Here is a 20,084-nt window from a genome sequence, read left to right as displayed (position 1 = left end):
TCTCTTCCTTCCCCACTTCCCAACCCCCTCCCCACAGAGGAGTTTAATGTTAAATGATAAATGTGGAAATTAGAGACTGTCGAGAAAATCCAATTTGGTGAGGAGTTTTAAAAATCCCATAATAAACGCCGAGTGAAATGTATGATTTAATGCAGGGCGCCAATGGCTGCTATTATGTGCTATTAGCAAATCGGGGTTGAGAGTGAATCTTTATCACGGGGCGCGCGCGGGCCGGGGCCGCCTTTGCTGCTGCTATTGATTTGTAGCCGCTTGTCATAATGACATGGGGAAGCAATGAATGGAAGATGTGCTTTTGATAGGATTGAAGGGTGCAAAGGGGGGAGAAAAAATTCAGCAAGTTTTCTATCTCTTCTGCCTGATTAGATTTTTTTCTTCTTTTAAGAGCTTTCACATTCCAATAAAAATGCTAAATCAGCTCTGAAGCAGAATTGTTAGGGAGTAAATAGCCAGTCACATTTAAAGGAGGAAAATATCTGACTTTATGGCTCTGGCTTCACAGCAACTGATGAGTCTAAAGAATATTTCTGGCTCCACAGAAATTACAGTAGTGGGTGGTGCAAGGGTGGCTGGGACCCAGTCAGAGGACCCGCAGGCAGTAGGCATCGACATCTGTGGGACGCAGTTTGTCAGGAGGCACAGGAATTAAATCCCCAGTGCTGGTGTTCAAGGAGAGGAGGGTGTGCTTCATGACCTCTGAAACAAAAGTGACTGCAATGAAAAAAAATCTATATGCCTTATAGTAACAAATAATAAAGGTCTCCTCTGCACCTGGAAAGAAGATTTTTGCCACTTTAATTACAGGTGTTCATTGTCAGAAACCCGACCCAGGTTTAATGGGAAAGGAGTGCAATCCCTGTGCTGTTTGGGGAAAGTAGTGTGACTGTACTGGGGGCTTTCCTGCAAGTCAGGCTCTTAGGAACCAAGAGTAGGTCCCTGCCCAGCCATGGCTCTGGTGCATGTGTGGAATGAGACAAAATCCAGCTGTGCTCAGGAGTGGATCTGAGCATGGGTCTGTGTGTGCCTTTGCCTTTCTGATTAGCAGATCCTCGTGCTTTTAATTTCTTGTCTTCCAAATATTTTGCCAGCCCTGGGGAGGTGGAAGTTGCCTACACCCCAAGGATCAGAGTTACACTTTGAGCTCCTTTGCATCAAAGTCCGCACATGTCTTCTCTCTTTACTGCTATGATTATTACTGTTCTTAATATCATTGTTATTACTCTGGCTGGCCAGGCTGAAGAGCTGTGGGTTGAGTAAAGTTTGGAACTCTGATATTTCAGTCCTCCCTTTTGGCCTGATCAGCCTCAGCTGCTCTTACTTACAGAAAACTCAAATAGCAGCTGAGAGAACGTGGTTTCCAGGGCTCACTCTCAGAGTATGAAATAGCAGATTAGAAATCAATGCAAAGAGTCCAAGTTCCCACTTCATCACTCAGGAGAAAGAAATACAGTATTCCTGGTCTGAGCTGTATGCTCATGAAAATTACATCCTTTAAAACAGCCTTTGAATGAAACAGTGATCAGTGGAGATGGGCGGATTTCATGTCAGAGGCAGGCAGGCTGATGGTGTGTCTGACGTGGTGTTCACCTCACCACCCCTGCTCTGACGGCACTCTCCAGGAGTGCACAGCTCATGTCCTGCTGGAGGCGGCTGCACATCTGCCACAGAAATTCAGTGCAAACCCTTGATGTGTCAAATGCTGCTTTTTGTGGCAGACAAAGCAGAGAGGATTAGCACCTGACCTGTTCCAGCTCAAGAGCTTTGACTATGAATCACACAGGGCTGGACACTTTAGGAATCCATCTCACCCCTCAAGCCATTACAGCACACTCATACAAACAGAATGGATTATTCCTACAGGAATGGATGAACAATGAACCAGTAGGAACCCTTTGCTAGGGGAAAGTGCTATTTTGGGCCAGTCTTTTGTGGTGTTTGATAAGAAGATAATGAATTGATTCTCTGCATTTATTTATGAAGGTAAATGTAGGCTGGGAATCAACTTTGGGAAGCTTTTGGTGCTAGTGTGATATTGTTTCCAGAATAGTTGCTTATACTTCTGAACAGATGAGTCAGCAAAAGTACAGAGGCATTCCAGCTCTGGTCTGTCCTATCTTTTGGCCCCTAGGTACAAATTTTATTATACCAGCAGAGGAGGCTGATATGACAACAGCTTTCAAACATGAAGATGCTGCTGCCAAAGGAAAAGGAATAGTTTGTTTCCTGTGTTGAAGACTTAATGGCTTTAAATAGCCACTAGGTTAGATCAGCAGCCCGGAACTTGAAGTCTGTGAACCGCCTGGGTTCTTTCGAAAGCGCTCTGGTCAATCTGTCTGTAAGTGTTCAGTGTAACTGTTCACGTTGTATTACCTGTTTCCTGGGAAGTCAGAGACACCTTTTTGCAAAATGACAGGAAAAGGCCAACTTTGGTCCCTCCTTGCTCCTGCTCATGTCAGGGGTGGGACCTCTGAAGGTGCCTTCCAGCCCAAACAGTGCTGTGAGTCTGTGATATGGATGTTTTACCCCAAGTGCATGTGGGTTGTGTGGCCCATGACATTGGATGCAAATTCTGTCAATGTATGATCACTATTTAGACCCCTCTGTGGAGAAACATGAACAATCTTGGTCTTTTGCTTAGTATTTCATGAATAAACCTGGACATAGAAAACCCTAAACCCACAGTGACAAGCATAAACAATGGAATGGCAAACAGTAACGTAATTTTGGTAAGATCCCGTCAGGAGGGCAAAGCTGTGGAATTCCTGAGCTATTGTTTTCCCTCTGCCCCTCTTTCTTATGTTTTCCCTTGGTTGAAAAGGGAGGAGGATAGAGCAGATTCTAACTGTAGCTTCTAAAATCACCTCTCTTCTTTCAGTGAGTACAGGTGAGCTGTCTCCACAGGCTCCTAAAAGCACATTGATCATTTTCAATTTCAACGCTTTTCTGTAATAAAACTGTTTAGTTATAGCAGATAATTTTGGGGCTGTTTATTGTGTTGCTGTCCGTTGGAAGACCTGCAAAACCCTTTTCTGTCATGCTGAGGGTCCAAGGCTCTGTCATGCAAGGAGGCCCTTGCATGTGCACCCTTCCACTCCCCAGCACCACTGGGGCTCTGGCTTCTAGGCACAGCTGTCTGAGCCACTGCCCAGAGCATTCAGAGATGTCAGCAGATGTGAGCACTCTGAGAGAACTCAGTGCCATGGTTTAGTTGAGGTGCTAGGGCATGGGTTGGACTCGATGATCTTGAAGGTGTCTTCCAACCTGGTGATTCTGTAATTCTGTGAATATAGGAAAAAAGAGATTAGGATAAATCAGGTGTTGACTTAATCATGATCTTTTTAACAAGATGCAGAAATATTCCTCTGTAGGCAGTCATGAGGCAGTAGGTCCACTGCCAAACGTTCCTTCTCATTCTTTCAGTAAGAAATAAACATGACTGTCTGACAGCCTATAGCACAAGTGCCTTCGCAGTGATGCCGTCCAAGGACTGACCAGGTGGTGTGGGAAGTAGTTGTGGGTTTTGCAGGTTATCTCATTTTTGTCAGCACAGTACAAATGTTTAAATATTGCTGGTCTTTGCTGCAGACCCTCTCCTTAGAAATCAGGGTTGGAGTTTCTGGAGCTGTTTAAAACTACATAACTGGCCATGCTAAAAGAGAGTGTTCCAGTGTTCCTCCCTTCTCAGCTTTGAAATTTGTTCCTGCACCTCCTTGTGCTGGCATCAGAGCCAAAGCAGAGGCAGTCTGGTGAGTGTTGATGTGGGGTAACATCCCATAGGAGGTGATAGGACATCCTCTTCTTCCTGCTTGGAAGTTTTCCAGCACATTAGGTCAAGCACACAGTAAAGCACTTCATGACAGTTTTGCAGGGTGCTCTGTTCCCACTGCCCTGGGTGGATTCCGAGCTCTTTTCGGTTCTCAAGGCTCATGGTGTTGCAGCTGTCAGGCAGTGTGACAGCCACACATCCTGTTAGCCAGCATGACTCCCACATGCTCTGTGTGGGACACGTGCCAGGCGCTGAAACAGCACCCAGGGCCATGGATCTGGCTAGGTGGGCAGGAGGAGTGTGTTCAGAAGTAGCCTTGCTCACAGGCTGCCAAGATGACAAATATTCCTTGAAGGAGAACATTAAGTAAAATAATCTTAATATACATAGGGAACATCTATGACAAAATATATGATGCATGTGTGTATATTTGCTGTATTTAAAACTTGAATTAGTGAGAGGGACACAGCATTGTGTTTGTCCGAGGAATGCTCAGAACTGCTCAGTGGAGACAGTGTGCTTGGGATAATCTGTTGCCTGGTGAAATGTGTTCCTGTTCGGAGTTGGATGTGCAAGATACAGGGCATAAAACACCAGTTCTCCTGGGAATGTGATCCAGCTGTTCTGTGTGGCCTTTGAAATGTGCACTTCATGCTGCTGGAGATGAGTGTCATGGCAGCATATGAGAGAGTTTTAGAGGCACACTGTCCCCCCACACCCCTGGGGCAGCCCTGCCCTGCATCACTACAACCCTGGAGCAGCTGCTCTCTAAGCCTGAACAGCTCATTCTCCATTCTGTTCTGGCTCCAACCATGGACAACAAACAGACTCTGCACATACATGTGGGTAGGGAAGATGTGCTTGGGAAGTTTGCAATAGCTCAGATGTGACCCCTGAATACCTGAGAGGACAGTCAGTTCCCTTGGTGCTGATTGAAATCGCTGGGCTCACACAGAGCTGTGTGTCACGGTGTTTGTCATTACCTTTCTCCTGGGGTTTCCTGGCCTGAGTGATGCATGTTAGCTGCCTGACTAATGCTTGGCACCATACAGAGACCTGCAAAATGCTTACAGAGGAACAGCAAGCACACCTTTAAATATCTCCTCTTTATGATTCGGCCTGTGAGTCTGATGCTTGCTTGGGCACACAGGTATTTAATCCATACTGAGCTGGAACTCTTTACTTGCATCCTGCAGGTCATAATGCTAGCAGGTGGGAATATGCCAATAAAATGTGCTGATAATTGTCATCTTGCAGCGTTCTCTCCGAGCAGTCTATCTCTTCCTTGTTCTCCATGTCCTCACAAAGAAGGTAAGGGGAGAGTTAAGGGGTTGGGGAACTGCTGACTTTACAGCAGTTCAAGCAGGGGCCAGCAAGGCCTGGAGTGGGATGGGACTGGGAGGAGAGAGTACAAACCATCTGCTAGTAACATGTCCATCTTGTCTGAAAGTAGGGTGGGGTTCCTGCATCCACACCAAACACTGAAGGAGCAATAGGGTAAATAGTGACTTGCAAGATGTGTCAAATGTGGGGTCAATGAGTTGTGCCATGAACTGATGTGTCCTGCTGGCCCTGAGGAGTTGAGCTGAAAGGAGATGGGCACAGCACCAAAATATGCAACAGCAGTGATGGGGGCAGGCCAAGAGCTGGGCTGTGTGTCCTGCAGAGAGCTCATCAATGCAATGGAGGCATGAGCCTGGCCACTGGTAAGCCCCAGTATATGGCACTGTGTTCCACGATTTTAGGATTGTAGGGAAGGAAAGGGATAGAATAATATTAGGTGAAACCACTGCAGTATAGAAGCTATTTGAGGGTGCAAAATGTCATGGTGTGCTGATGTGGGGAGAGGTGAGAGCTGGGCTGGAGTAAGGGGGAAAAGGGAGAAAGGAACAGTGAAGCTCAGCGGACGTTGTCCTGGTTTGGGATTGTGCTTAGGGATCCTTTCAGGGCTTAGTCAGTGATGGAGCTTGTGCTGACAGCAGCAGCTCTAGCAGCACAGAAACAGCAGAATTTGGTTATGATGCTCTCTGGGAGATACCACACTTTCCTGTAGAAATCCCTGAAGCTAACAGGCTCTGGGCTCGAGAGAGAAACCACTCGAGCAATCCATCTGGAACTAATGGGGTTTGTGCCTTTGATAGGGCTGTGCTTTTCAATACACCTTCTGTAGCCTTTGAATCTGGTGAGAGCTGAACCTTGCTATAATCATTTCCACACAGGACAACCAAGGTTTCTATTTAACCCAAAATTTAGTCAGCTATACCCTCCCTGGCAAATAAGCATGAATAATTACTGCAAATTATTGGGAAAAAACATCTGTCTTAATTACATCCCAGAGGATGAAATCTCCCACCTTGTCTGAGTGCAGAAAGAGCAGCTGGCAAACGGAGGTTTCTCTCTGTCCACTAAATGGAACTTGTTTTCACCAACCCCAGACAGTTCTTAGCCTGCTTATTCTCCTGTTAATTAAGGTTGGCACCTCAGAAGGACTTACCTGAGCCAGGAAGGAGGCAACAGCCGTGCTCTTTCCCCATCTTGGGAGGAGGTGCTCGCTGCAGTGCCGGCCTGAAGCATAGAGTCCATGACTGGTGGCCAAGTGGGTCTGAGTCCTGATGTCTCATAAAAAGAGTGAATTCCAAATGCTCAGTTTCATCCACCCCAAAAGGCTTGAAACTGTGGGGACAGCTATTAGGAATCTTCCTGGACATGACCAAATGTGTTAGTTCACCCTATATTAAAAATCACTTCTGGGCCTGGGCTTGACTGCACAAAAATATAAAGTAATCTGGAGAGTCTTTTATCTCCACTAGTAACAGAACAGCAATCTCCTCACGATTGCTGTGAAGATGTCTGTTGGAAAATGAAACCTGTCTGTTTCATGCAGGAAAAAATGCGCATTGCTACCATCAGCTGCCATTTCCCCCAGTGCTGCCAATAAAAAGGTATTTGTGTCCTTGGGGTCTGCCACCGATTTGTTCCTCTTGTACAGTCTCTGAAAATCTTACTTGTTCCTTGCAAATGTGCTGTGTCTGTGATGGAAGGAGCTGCTGCTCTCCAAACTTGAGTCTGGATGCTCCAGAGGACTGCTGGGGACAGGGAAGCTGCTACCTGGAGCTGTCCTTTAGGGAAGGGAAGGTGAGGCAAGGGCTTTGCAGGGAGGGAACCTTAATCTGAATCACAAACTTTAATTTTGTTGGAAATGTAAGATTAGCTGCAATAAAAGCTAAAAGGGAAGTACCTTGAACTCTCTGAAAAATCCTGAACTTCCTATTAATAGATCTGTGTTCAGAATAACATGACACATCAAGTTTCCCCAAGCACTGAATCATGTGCATTTCCATTAGTGCTCAGCATGTCTGCAGTCACACAGCCCCATCTGACTCCATCTCTCCTCTGCAGGCTCTGGAGTCATGGTGCAGCAAGAACCTTCATGGGTTCTGTAGCATCTCAGCTGTGGGGATTCATTACTGACTTGGTGATTTTACAAAACATTTGTGTCCTCCATACTTTATTAGTTCCTGACAGACTGAATGTTTATAACATACTTCTCAGCAAGCTGTTTGCAACTCATCGCCCTGCTTGCTTTATAGTCTATAAATATTTAATTCTTTAATAAACTGCTTATATGTAATATCAAATGACTGATGTACTTCTCTCCCCTCTTCAGCAATGCTACTATTTGCAAAACAGTTCTTTTGGTGTTTTGAATAGCAATATATTCTTTAAATGCTTGAATTTCATTTTCCTAACTAGCAATTTCTTCAGGTTATTTGGTGAATTGACAAACAACACAATGGCTTCTGCAGTACTCTGGGAGCTGCCCTTTCCTAAAGTCTCCATGGGGAGACTTCCAAATAGTCAACTGACCATTCCAACTGGCTGCAATCTGAGTGTCTTGAACCCTGGGGGTGATATTTCTGGTAATATTTCCCACCTGTGCATGTTGGGAAGTGGCAGGAACTATTTGAGCCTGTTGGGTGCTGTGCAGAGCGAGGTGCAGGACGCTCCATGGGTTAGCATCCTGACTCTTGCTGTGTGCAGCACCCCCTCCTTCTGCCTTGCCCACCGTATTCTCTATGCTCATTTTCCCAGCACAGAGCACAGTCTCCTTCCTGCTCCTCTTTAGCAGCACTTGTGGAGTGACTCTGATTGGGTTTGGTCCTAAGCTTCGTTCCATTTTCCCTGGGGGTTTCTCTATCTGAGGAGCAGGCAGCAGGCTGCTGGACTCCTCTGTCCAGTCCTCAGCCTTTGGGCTCCTCTTAGAGTGCCAGATCCTGTTCGACGTGCAACGGGAGCAGAAACCTTGAGGACTGCAGAAGTGTTAACCAAGTGAGTCCATGGCCACAGCCATCAATCTGCTTTGCAGCCTACTCCATGTCTGGGTTAGAAAACCCTCTGAGGCTGTCAACCAGCCATTGTTAGGGTGATGGGCTGCACTGGGCTGCACCTGGCTGCACCAGGATCTCTGGACAGAGTGGACAGGCCTGTGGAGCTGGCAGGGAGGGCTGTCTATCAGTACGGACACGGGAAGAGATGGTGACATTGCACCACGTTTGTGCCTCACAGCCTGTCCATGAATCCTTGTCCTACCCTGCACCTTAGGGCAGGTTGCTGCTCAGGCTTTGCCCTGTTAATCCCATCCTTAAGGCTCATGGCATGCCAAGGCACCATTCAGGATTGGGCACCCTGCACTGCAAAACCAGGCTGGGGAAGGATTCAGCACCTGTAAGGATGACAAGGGCATGGTAGGGGCATGGCCCTTCTGTAGAGTTGCTTCCTGTTGGTTTCAGTTGCTCCATATTCCCAGGCTCTGTTTGGTCTGGACACCTTGGTACTCACCTGCTTTGAGGCTGGAGATCAGAACAACAAGGCAGAGCCAGGCAGCACCATCAGGGTTGGCGTTCTGCAGCATCCAGATCAGCAGTGTCACAGCACTGGGGTCAGGAAACCATTGGCTGTGTGGTTGATGGGGTGGAACTAGATTTTCATTAAGGTCCTTCTGACCCAAACCATTCCATGATATGATTCTAGGATCTGCTCAGATCATTCCGTCCGATCATGGCTGCTCTGTTCCTCACAGACAGCTTTGGGCTGCTCACTTGGGTCCGGGCTGCTTTGACTGCAGGTTCCTTGTCACCGGGGTGGCAACATGCCTTAGCTGTGCCCCTGAGAGGCTGCATGGGCATGGGCAGGACATTCACACACAGTGGCTGGGTCAGGTTGCCTGTTGGGTTATCCTTGATGTCCAGAATTTTTGCAGGCAGTTTGTAGTGGCAGGCCCAGGTTTGGAATTGCTGCCCAGAGGCCATCCTAGTGTCCTGGTTTTGAACAGACCTGGCAGCCTTTTCTCAGTCTCCTGGGCACCCCTGCAGAGCAGTGAATGCAGAAGGGACACATCTGTTGAGCTGTGGAAAAGGAATGGAGGGAGGTGACAGCTGGATGGGCCTGTGGTCAGGAGTCTGAACAGCATGGGGAAGCAGCTGCCATCTCTTCTACAGGTCATTGCACCGCCTGCACATTGCTCCTTAGACACAGACCAGAGTGTAGCCCTCCTGTCTGGGGTCTCAGTGTTTGAGCCTAAGGCCCCCTGGTTACTGTGTGCCTGGGGGTCACAGGCTCTCACACTGCTGTGCCTGTGACAAGCAGCACACCCTTAGAGACAGTAGGGCCGCCAAGAGATTGCTCAGGAGCCTTTCTGGAGCCACAGGTATGGTCAGTGCATGCCCAGAGCATGGGAGCAGAGGAGAATTCTCTCACTCTGGGTCCCATATGCAACTGACCTTACTCTCCACCTGCCTCTGCCTTTTTGAGTGGAGAGGAAAACAGTACCATCTCCCTTTCTGCAGCACAGGTCCTGTCCACCACCAAGGGTGTGAGGAGGCTGTACAGCTGTCCAGGATCAGTGCAGGGCAACATATGAGGCACATATCCCTGAGCTGAGCTCACACAGCTGATGTCACAGCATTGCTGTTGACTGCTGGCTCATTCTGCCTCTCTTTGTTCCTTGCTTATGGATATGGGTGCAGGTCCCAACCCAGAAAAGCAGCTGGACAGAGCAACCAAGAGGTCCTGTTCCCCACACATTTTTGTACTTATTATATCCAGATACCATTTACTACTCTGAGAAAAATGAGTGAGGGTGGATCTGACCAGCTCTGGACACCCTGTCCTCAGCAGGCTTCCCAGTGGCACAGTGGCCAAAGCTGCTCTGCCCCAAGCCCCTGTGTCCAAGACCTGTGGTGGGGATCCACCAGCCACTGTGTCAGCACTCTGTCCCTTGGGATGCCATCCTGGCATCAGCCAGCACCTGGATGGCCTCTGCTGTCACTCCCTCGCTGGGCTGTCATCAGGCCCCTCCTTTGTCACTGAGCTGCGGCATTTAAAACATTCTCCCTCTGGTTCCTTTACTCCTGTCCCCCTTCCCACACACTTCATGGTATTTCTGAATGATAACCAGGAATCATCCAGGCAGCTCCCAGCACTCCAGGTCTCCAGCAGCAAGCACGCCTGGTGCCCTGGCTGAGGGACGAATGATGATAAATAAGTAAATCACATGGTGGGCTGAGCGATTTCCCCAAATGAGCCTGTTTGTCCCAGGCACAGTGCAAAACCCTCTTCTCCTTGGTGATAACCTTTCTGTGTGCTCAAATTATGCATGTGTTCATGTGACTTCCTCTGCCTCACTGCCACCTCTTGATTTAAATAAAAATAATTTATGTGGACATTCCTTCAGTTAGGATTCCCCCCCCAATAATATTTCGTTGATGCTCTGAACCCAAATGGGGTCATTATGCTTTTGCATATCATTAGGGCTTTATGAAGAACAACAGCGACATCTGCATGTGCCGCAGTGCCACAGAGATGGGGGAAAAATACAGAAAACAAACCCCAAATGAGCTCCAAGCTCATCTGGCTCTGTCTTTCCTCAGTGCCTTTTCCTCTATCACGGACACAAGTAATTGTACAGTGTAATCACATCATGGCTCATCTGAATATTCATAACCGACACAAAGACTTGGAGGAGAAGAGGAATGGGGAGGAAAAGGAAGGTAATTTAAATATAAAACAGCATTTCATTTGGAAGCAGAGTTCCCCATCCAGCTCAAGAGATTGTCTTGGTACTGATTCTGTCTGTCCATCTTCTCTATAGAAGCGTGGGCAGTGGGAGCATCACACCCGCAGCCCCCACTGTGGAGAGAGAAAATAAAGCACAACAACAAACAGCGGCAGAACTGCCCCCAGCCAAAAGGGATGTTTGAAGAGTCGCCAACGGTGGCTAACCAGCTGCTGGTCTCCAGGAAAGAAACAGTCTATTGAGAGAGCTTTATAAAGACCCCAATTAATATGTTGTGCATGTATAAGATCTACAAAGAGCCCACTGTGTTCCTCCCCCCGCAGACACCACCTTCTCTTCTTGATAAATGCCAGTGGAGAAGGATCTGTGCTACCAAATAATTGATTAATCACTTCAGTGGTGAAAACGCCCCTCTCCAAAACAGAGAAGAAAAACAAGCACAAAAAGAGGCAACAATTTGCTAATTAGCGTGTAAATTACCGCTGGTTCCATCCTTCTTTGTGCCTTTAAAAAGGAAAAGAAAGGGGAAAGAGTAAATATAATCCCCATCTTAATGTATATGCTGTCTTCATTTCTTTTGTATTACTTTGGTATCCTTCAGCAGAATGAACACAGCAATGTAATGTTGAAGCTGTGGCTGGCTCTGCTAGCTCGTTCCCCAAAGAGCTCCTATTTCCATTCCAATGGAGCTTATATTCCTTTAAATGTCTAGAGCAGCATCATTTCCCCCTTTCTAATACATCACTCTGCTGGAATTAGAAGAATCCAAGGTTATATCCAACTTCAAAGGTTTCCAAGTCATCATGATTTTAGTAAAAGTAGAAGACAGATCATGGAACAAGTCCCTGGCTTTTGAAGATAGGCATCACAGGGACCTTCCTCCCTCTGTCTCGTTCTCACTCTCCCACTCTCTCCCCCCAACTTTGTACCTCTCCAGCTCTGAATGTCCCGCGCTAGCGTGGTTTAATGATATGCAAATGAAATATGCATAAAACCATTCTACTGTATGATGATTAAACACTGGAGACATTAGCCGCCGATGCTTCACTGTTTGACTATAATAATCTTCCCCGAGCATCCACTTTGATTGCGGAGTTATGGAAACCCATAGCAGTTGGCAGAGAGGGAGTAAGAGAGAGCGAAGGAAGGAGAGGTGCAGGGACGTATCACCCATCTCTGCATTTATCCCACTCCAAGAGACATTTCCCCTCTTTGTACTGCGTTCCTACTGCTGTCTTTTGTAATCCATCCATGCGGTCGCACCAGGGCAATTAACGGGAAAAAACCCTCTTTTCTCTTAATGTTTCAAAGCTCATTAGCCAAACGATTATTCCTCATTAACAGCGAAAGCTCATTCATTAAAAGAAAAAATATGCCCAAAAGATGCCAGCACTGTTAATCCCGAGCTCTGTAGCTGGGCTGTAGATCCCAAGCTAGTATTTTCCATGCAGAAGGGAAGTGCACCAAGCCACAAAAAAAAAAAAAAGAAAAAAAAAAAAAGAAAAAAAAAAAGCAATAATTTTGTGAGTTTTGTAAAATCCGCAAGAGAGGTAATTAATATTCCCATTGTATGACTTTATTTTTTGTCTCTCCCTTTTGTCTCCAGTGCCCTTCCCTGGCTCAGCGCCCAGTGCCAACAGAACACCTTGCAGGATCCTCAGCAGCGCAGACACCGTAAGTAGCCAGCCTTGTCCAGAAGCCCCCGCGCCCTCCGGACCCCGTGCTCCTTCCCTTGCTCGCCCTCCGAGTGCCACCTGGGTTTCACAAGTAGCACCTTCCAAATCTCTCTGTCTTCAAGTTTGTGCATGTCTGTGTGGCATCCCTCCTCCTCCTTCACTCCCATAGTGGATCTCGTGAAGGGTTTCAGATCGGCCCCATTCATCTCCCTGGTGATAGCAGTGAATGTAGATAAATCTCTGCTGTCTGCTTGCTGCTCCAGTATGATTTTTATTTTGTCTTCCGTGTACACCTAGGTCAAAAAGTGGGATGTATACTGACGGTGGGTGAGTGTGTGTGTGTGTGTGTGTCTGTCTCTTCTTCACTCCCTGTCGTTCTCTCTCACTGATGCACACATCTCCCTGCGTGTGTTACACGCGTGCACACAAATAAATACCCCCACACGTGTACACAGAGGCACACACGCATCTCGTCACCCCCCTGCCACAGCTCCTCTGCACCGACCGAGGCGGTGTGTGCATGTGTGTCTGTGTCTGTACGCACTGTTCCGTGTGCGTGTGCACACACAGGCAGATCGCTACACCGTCAAACATTCCCTCTCCTCCCAGCAGAGGCTGTGTGCAGTCTGATCCTGCCCTGTAAGAGCGGTACTCCTTCCTCCCTTCCCTCGGCTGTTCGGAGACCTTTGCGTTCGCTCCTCGGAGTCCCTCCCGAGCTGCAGATTTGGCACCTTTCCCTGAGGTTGTCCAAGTGGCAAATGGCACCGGCCGGAGCTCGCATTCTTGCAGCTTCTCTGGGCATTTCTCCCTCCATGTCGACTACTCCCTTTTGTTTGTTGTTGACTGGGCTGGGTGTGGTTGGGCTTTTTTTGGCATTAATTGTAAACGAACCTGAATGGCAAAACACGCCAACAGCTTGCGGGGAAAAAAAAAGCCAAAAAAAAAAAAAAAAAAAAAAAAAAAGCAAGCCCCACACAAACGCCTTCTGCTGCGACAGATGCCCATGTTGCCCCTGGCATGGAGAGCGGGCACAAGGGGTTTGTCGATGAGGTTTTTTCGATTGCTGTGCGTATTGTTCGCGTTTCCTTTCTCCATTTATTTTTAAAGACTCCAAGATGCCGGCCTCGGCTTGGAACGGAGCGGTGTCATGGCGGAGACGACGGCCTTTGTCTCGCAGGGTGTGAAAGCATCCGTTGTGCTGGCTCCACTGCGGCAGAATGATGTCTAAAGGGGGAAAAGTGCTGGAAGTCCGAGTTGTGCGGCGCTGGCGGGGGAGCCCCGTCCCCATGGTGTGCGTCCGAGGAAGGGCTCACGGCGGAGGAGCCCGCTCTGTAATCCTGGCACTTGCGCCTCCGGTCGCTGCCTGCCGTTTGCTCCTGGGGGTCTGGATAATCTCCCTTGGCTCTACGGCACTGTCTGGCCCGCGCTCAGGGCCCCCGTAACATATACCCGCTGCCGCGATCGCAGGGAGCTGTGGCGTTGCCACTGAATGGATGGCACTGTGCCAACTCCGCTGCCATCCGCCCTTGCAGCTCTTTTCCTCCCTCCTCCCTCCCGCTCTCCCCTCCTCCTCCTCCTCCCGTCGACTTGATGTTAATTAACACACGGGTTAATTGATTTTAAAAGCTGGAGAATTACAGTTAAGTTTTCCCACCGGGTCCGGCCGCCAGCCGCCTGGCACGGCTGTGCCTCGCAGGGCGCAGGGGGGCCGGGGCTGCGCCAGCCCTGCCAAGGGATGCTCGGGCGGCCGATGCCTGCCGGAGCGTGCCGGGGCGGCTGCCACTCCTGCCTGCTCCTTCCAACACATCACCGCTGTGTTTTGCTATAAACAATCGACACAACCCCTCCCCTCGCCTCTCCCGTGCACCTGTCTTTCAAAACGAGTGCTGCTGAAGTTCCAGCGGGGCAGCCGTGCCCCACAGCCCCATGGCAGCCCACGAACGTCGCAGGGCTCCCAGCCCGAGCACCCTGCATGGCCCCGGGCCGGCGCGCTCCTGTCCTGCCTGCCAGAGCTCAGCTCCCCTAAGCGGCTCCGATGCGTTCCTTGGGATGAAGCATCAAAACCAAGAGAAAGTTAGTTTGCTGTAATTACGAGAGAAATAACCCATGAGGGCTTTGGTTTTTCACTCGCTCGCTGCCGCTGGTGAGGGTGACAGTGTGGCAGGAGGAGGCGCAGCAGCGCTGGGAACTTGCTGCTTTCACCTTCCTGTGCTTTCATTTTATTTCATTTTGTTTTTTAAAAGCATGAAGCAAGTGAAGCGACAAGAGGAATCCATTATGCAAATCAGGTCACATTTGCATAATGTCTCATGACTGGAATATGCAAATGAGCTGTATAATTTATGAGTGCCAGTGTCTGTCTAAAAGTGTTTCCCAGAATTTATAAAAACTGCAGCGTGGGGAGGCAGCTGCTGGGTGCCCTGCCAGGAGGGTCCACACTCACATTGCAAAGTCTGCTTGAGTCTGGGAATGAGAACTGAGCCCCCCTTCCCACCCTGTCCTCCTGCTTTATTTATTTCCCATTTCTCCCTCTACCGAGCTCCCACCTGCTCCCCTTGAACTTCTCTGAGGATGCAGGGCTAGGGCCAGGGCATCGGGCTGGATGGGCAGGCAGTCCCACAGGTGGCTCATCCGGGGCTTGCTCGTGTCCCTTGGGGCTCTCACCAGCCACAGAGCCCCTGCACCCGCCAGGTCAGCGAGCTCGTAGGCACGGTGTGCATTGAGGAGCTGCCGTGAGCCTCTCTCGACCCGCAGAGCGGGATTCCTGCTGGTTTGCTCTGCGCCAGGTCCAGCCCCTGCTCCGATATGAGCCCCATGACCTTGGGGAGAGCTGCAAGCTCAGCGCAGGGCTGGCATTGCCAGCGGAGGGACCCTGAGTGTCCTGTCCAACGCTGCAGCCTACGGTGTCAGCACTGGAAAGGTCTCTGGAATATCTGGACATTCGGGACAGGTATTAAGACATTTTCTTTTATTTTCTCTCTCTTCTTTGCATGTCTGCTGATCTGGGGAGCCCCAAGAGAGTGCATTTGGGCTTTTGCACCTGGGCAAGACACTGTTTCGAGCTGTCTGCACAGGGAGAGGATAAATAATTATGCGCAGGCCCGTGGAAAGTTGTGTGGGTCGCAGCCTGCCACTCTGGGCAGCATCTGGTGAGGAGCAGCGGGATGGGAGAGCCTGGGGCTCAGGGCAGTTCAGCATCAGCCTTCCTCAGCTCTGTGAAGTCCCTGAAAGGGCTTTTGGGCAAGAAAGTGTGATTTGCTGTTCTTGAGAGTCTGTGTTTCAGTTGTAAAACCCAAATGTTTATCTCCCTGGTTCCAAATCACTTTTGGTGTTAGACGCCTCCAAAGTGAAGAATCTCACACTTTCCATCAGTTTCAAAATACTGTGGCTGTGTGTGTGTGGTTTGTTGAGTGGATGCAGGTACAGGCTGTGACAGTGTGAGTCACACTGAGCATCCCCAGGACAAAGCAGTGAGTTCATAGACTGTGCTTTTTTTACCTGTGGCTGGAGAATTCTGGTGTGGGAATATGAAGAGACCCTCCACATCACGTACCAGGCAAACCGGCATGTAGTCTGTGTGACGCCAGTGAGAGGCAGCAGCACAGCCAGACTCTGAAGCACTGTATGCTTGTTGCTGCTCAGGGTTGGTGCCCCTGCAGCAAGGGGTGACTGTCACCCCAGCACCAAAGGGTGACTGTCCCCATGCTGGTCCTTGCTGGCACAGAAAAGTAGCTGAGTCTGACCTGGAGAAGGTGCAAGACCAGGGCCACTGGGGAACAAGCGGTGTGTCCCTCTGGAGGTTGGGGGCTTTGTGGAGAACAGGAAGGGCTGAGAGCAGTGGGAGGAAATGGGATGGTGGCCATGGGGAGTTTACCACTGCTCCATTATCAGTTGTCCCGCAATGTCAGGAGACAGAAATCTTTTTAACCTCAAGGCAAACCTGTCACAAAGGCTCCTGCAGCCTGGAAAGGAGAGAAGGATGTCTGCTTCCCTGCTGGGGTCTTCACTGTAGCTCCAGCAGATCTTACACTGGGACTGGTGTGGTTCTCCAGACAGGGAGCAGGGATGGGCAGGCTGTCAGGGCTGACCAGCACCAAGGCTGGGCCATGGCTGGGAGGAGGAGCTCTTCCTGCGGGGCAATTTGCAGGTGTCAGGAGGTACTCACTCTTTGTTTGGGGAGAGCCCACTGCTGTGTCTGGAGTCACTCCACCGTGTTCTGGGCTCCGTGGGGGCCAGTTCCAGTCCCACTCCTTGTGCTGAGGGCTGCATGGGGAGCTGGTCCCAGTCCCCATCCTGCTCTGGGCTGTTCAGTGTCCTGCTTCTGGTCCCCCAGCTCGCACCCTATGCTGCTTTCTAATATTTTTATGAAACCACCAAAACATATGAACTGTTGTGGTTTTGATGCTCCACCAAGGGCTGGTGAATGTTTAGGGATGTAACAACTTTTTTGGGCTGGGAGAGGAAAGGTTATCCAGAACAGGCACCAAAACCTCTGTATCTCTCAGTCAAGATTTTCTGGTCTCTGCAGGTCAGTAACAAGGGACAGTGCATGGGGAATCTCTCACACTGCTGCTCATTCATGGTCTGGGTTTCTGTTGAGGTGGTGGTTTTTGCCAGCTGAACAGAGCACACCTGACAGATTCCTGTTGCTCTCTTAAAGTGTTGTCCTGTGATTCCTCAACTGTGGCATTGCAAGAATTCCCTCCAGCTCCATCATTGGGACTTCCTGAGGCCTTTGCCTTTAGGACTTGCTCTCTGTCCCTCAATGAGATAAATTGTCTGAAATGCAATCCAGGGATCTGTGATCTGTGGCTTCTCTGTACCTGCTCCCAGCAGAGCATAGCCTAGCCATGTGCCTACTGGCATTACCTGGTGTTATCATTTCCAGCAAGGGTTCCCATTCAACTTAGAGCCACTCCACTTCTTGCTTCCATTCTTCTGGTACCAATGCTGTTTTGAGCAGTAGGATACAGTTACAGATAAGCCCCAGGAACTGCAGTTTCCTTTCCCACCTGTCCTGTGTAAGGCATGCACCATCAGGCAGTGCCAGCCTCGGCTGCATGGATAATCCAAATTTTCCATGCCTATCGATGTCAAACTCTGTGGCAGTGGCAGCTGCTGATGCCAATGCAATGACCCACATTTTGAGCTGGCAGCTCTTTCCCTCCTTTACTCAGTCTTGCAGAAGAAGGGTGATGTACAGACAGACTAAGCACTGTCTGAGCAGGTCCATGAGGCCACCAGTATGCCAGAAAAAAGCATCAGCCATTAACATCACATCAGCAGCCTTGGCACACCTGACTGATGTGCCCAGCATTAGGAACAGCGTGCCTTCATGGGGCTTTTTGCCTGATGGTTATAGATAAAAACAGTTGTAAGCAAAGTGTGTAAAACCTTTAAATCTTTAACAAACTTCTCATTAATCCCAGCTAATTAGATTAAAACTGACTGCAGGCTTTCAAAAGAAGCAAGCTAGTCACTTGCAGGACAGAGAAAATAAATAAAATGAAAATAGCACAGTGTAAATGTGTAGCTCCCTTGTTCCTGGTGTAGATAAAATTAGGGTGGCAGGATGGAAGCCAGACCACTGGTCCTGGGTTCAATGGAGGCAAAGATGAGGCAATACAGCACAATTCTGTATCAAAATAATTGCTCAAAAAAGCATCAAAGATGCTACAGGCAGATTTTGTCAGGGTGCTGCAGACTTGGGGAACAAAGTGGCACTGTGTGGACAGCATCTTCAGGAAAAGTGGACAGGCTGCAGAATTCCCAGGTGGAAATCAGGATCCTTTTTAAGATTCATCCTGATGTTAAGGTCCCAAGCATCAGACGGGCCTGTTTGTGGCTCTGCTACTCTTTTCACAGTGGTCACTGCAGCTGATCTGTATTGTAAAAATAGCTCTGATTGGAAATGATATGGTTAAATATCTTGGCACGGTGGAATTCAGCCACTTAGACTTTTCTTCAGTAACTGAAGGAGGAGATTTTGTAGGATTGGGCTCCCAGCTGGAGAGATGTGGTGTTTCTCTTCCTTAGGACCATGTGTTTCTTTCTTAAGTGTGTATTCCAAGGTATAAGGTAGAGGAACATCCCTGGCTGTATCTCCCCCAGCACAAGTGAAAGCCCTCCAGCAAAGGCCAGCTGTACTGCTCCAGATCATCACTGTGGTCAGTCAGCACTCACTGCCAGCTGCTGCCTCCCCTGTTTGCCTGCTCACGATGCCTGTGGCTCCTGCTCCCCCAGACACTCTGTCACCCTTTCTCGTGTTTTGCCCAACCTAATGGTGCTCACTCACTTTTCCAGCTCAGTAATTCTGTTTACTTTGTTTTTGCCACCGTCACTGTGCTGTCCCTTGACCCAGGACTGGGACTTTCTGCTCCAGTACCTACATATGTGTCTCAAAGGTAGTACCATGATGGCCCATGCTAAAAACTGCAGCAGTATCTCCTGCTGCTACAATCATACCCTTTAATGGAAGCACTGGTATTTGATTCTGAAGATCTGGGATAACAGCGAGTGTTTGGGGTTTGGTGGTGAGCCAGAGAAGCAGGTGATGCAGGATAAATCTGAAGGGACAAAGGCTGCTCAAACCTCATGAGCATATGCACAGAGAAGGGAGGGCTTGGCACTCCCCCACTTTGGCAGGTGGTCTTTGGCTCTTTGAGAGCAGCTGAGATTTGGGTGGTCACATCCCTTGTCCCTCTCCCATCCCATGAGATGAGCAGAACAGACCTGGCACAGGTGACTCAGCCTGGGCCCTCACTGCTCAGTCAGAGAGCTTTAATGGCAGAAGGAAGAAGCTGAAGGTTCCAAAGCTGTTCCAAAAAAGGGCTCCTAAAATGGTGACACTTCTGTTCTAATGAAGTTACACTTTGTCTGTTCATGGAAGGAGATGCCACAAAACAAGGATGGGAAAAGAGGTTCTTGTTGCTGCTCTCAGGTGACCAGAGGATACTGTACTCAGATATTGTACTGAGATGAGGTCTGCTCCCCTTCCTCCCAACAGGCAGCTTCCTCACCCTGCAAACTGCCCCAGGGCACAATAAGTAGGTTAATGCTTACTTTAGGGTTAGCCTGAGGGTGAGGGTTCCCTGCAGGAATAGCAGTGAGGTTTCCTCTGTGCCTGTGTGAGTTCATGTGTAGGTATGCCTCCAAGGCAAATGAATTCCTACTGCTCCCATTTCATTGTTGTGTGCCTCTTTCTCCTTCTTTGGGATGGTGACATTCCTTGGGATGGCAAAGCTTTGATTTTAGTTCTACCAGGCTCATATGCTTTTCTTTGCATGGTTTTTCCATTTGTCATTCATTCTTCCACTTCTCTGCTTCCCAGTCCTCGTTCTGGCCAGGGCAGGGAGTGGGAGCTCCAAGGGGTTGTGTTGGCCACACCTCATGCTTCAGGCTGCCTATTTTCTTCTATGGCCAGACTGGCTCCCAAAAAGGAAAACAAACCAAAACATGTCAGTGGTTTTGAATTACAAATCTGGGTGTTCAAAATGCATGAAATGAGAAATTTCAGACACTTACTTCAACATGAATCCAGATCTGTTGG

The 20,084-nt window shown here is 49.0% G+C and overlaps 1 protein-coding gene across 1 annotated transcript in view; it reads left to right on the top strand.

The window, feature by feature from the left end:
* Positions 1–20,084, top strand: part of PMFBP1 (polyamine modulated factor 1 binding protein 1) — an 86,851-nt gene that overhangs the window by 39,025 nt on the left and 27,742 nt on the right. Inside the window, 1 exon segment of the mRNA XM_088062424.1 lies at positions 12,466–12,533. Coding sequence (XP_087918550.1) covers positions 12,466–12,533 — 68 coding nt within the window.

This window comes from Pseudopodoces humilis, chromosome 14, assembly GCF_049639895.1.
Source record: "Pseudopodoces humilis isolate 2021_Gansu_Grassland_sample_001 chromosome 14, ASM4963989v1, whole genome shotgun sequence".
NCBI classification, from domain to species: Eukaryota; Metazoa; Chordata; class Aves; order Passeriformes; family Paridae; genus Pseudopodoces; species Pseudopodoces humilis.
The sequence above is the reverse complement of the archived record's forward strand: the minus strand, read 5'-3'. Positions and strand labels throughout refer to the sequence as shown.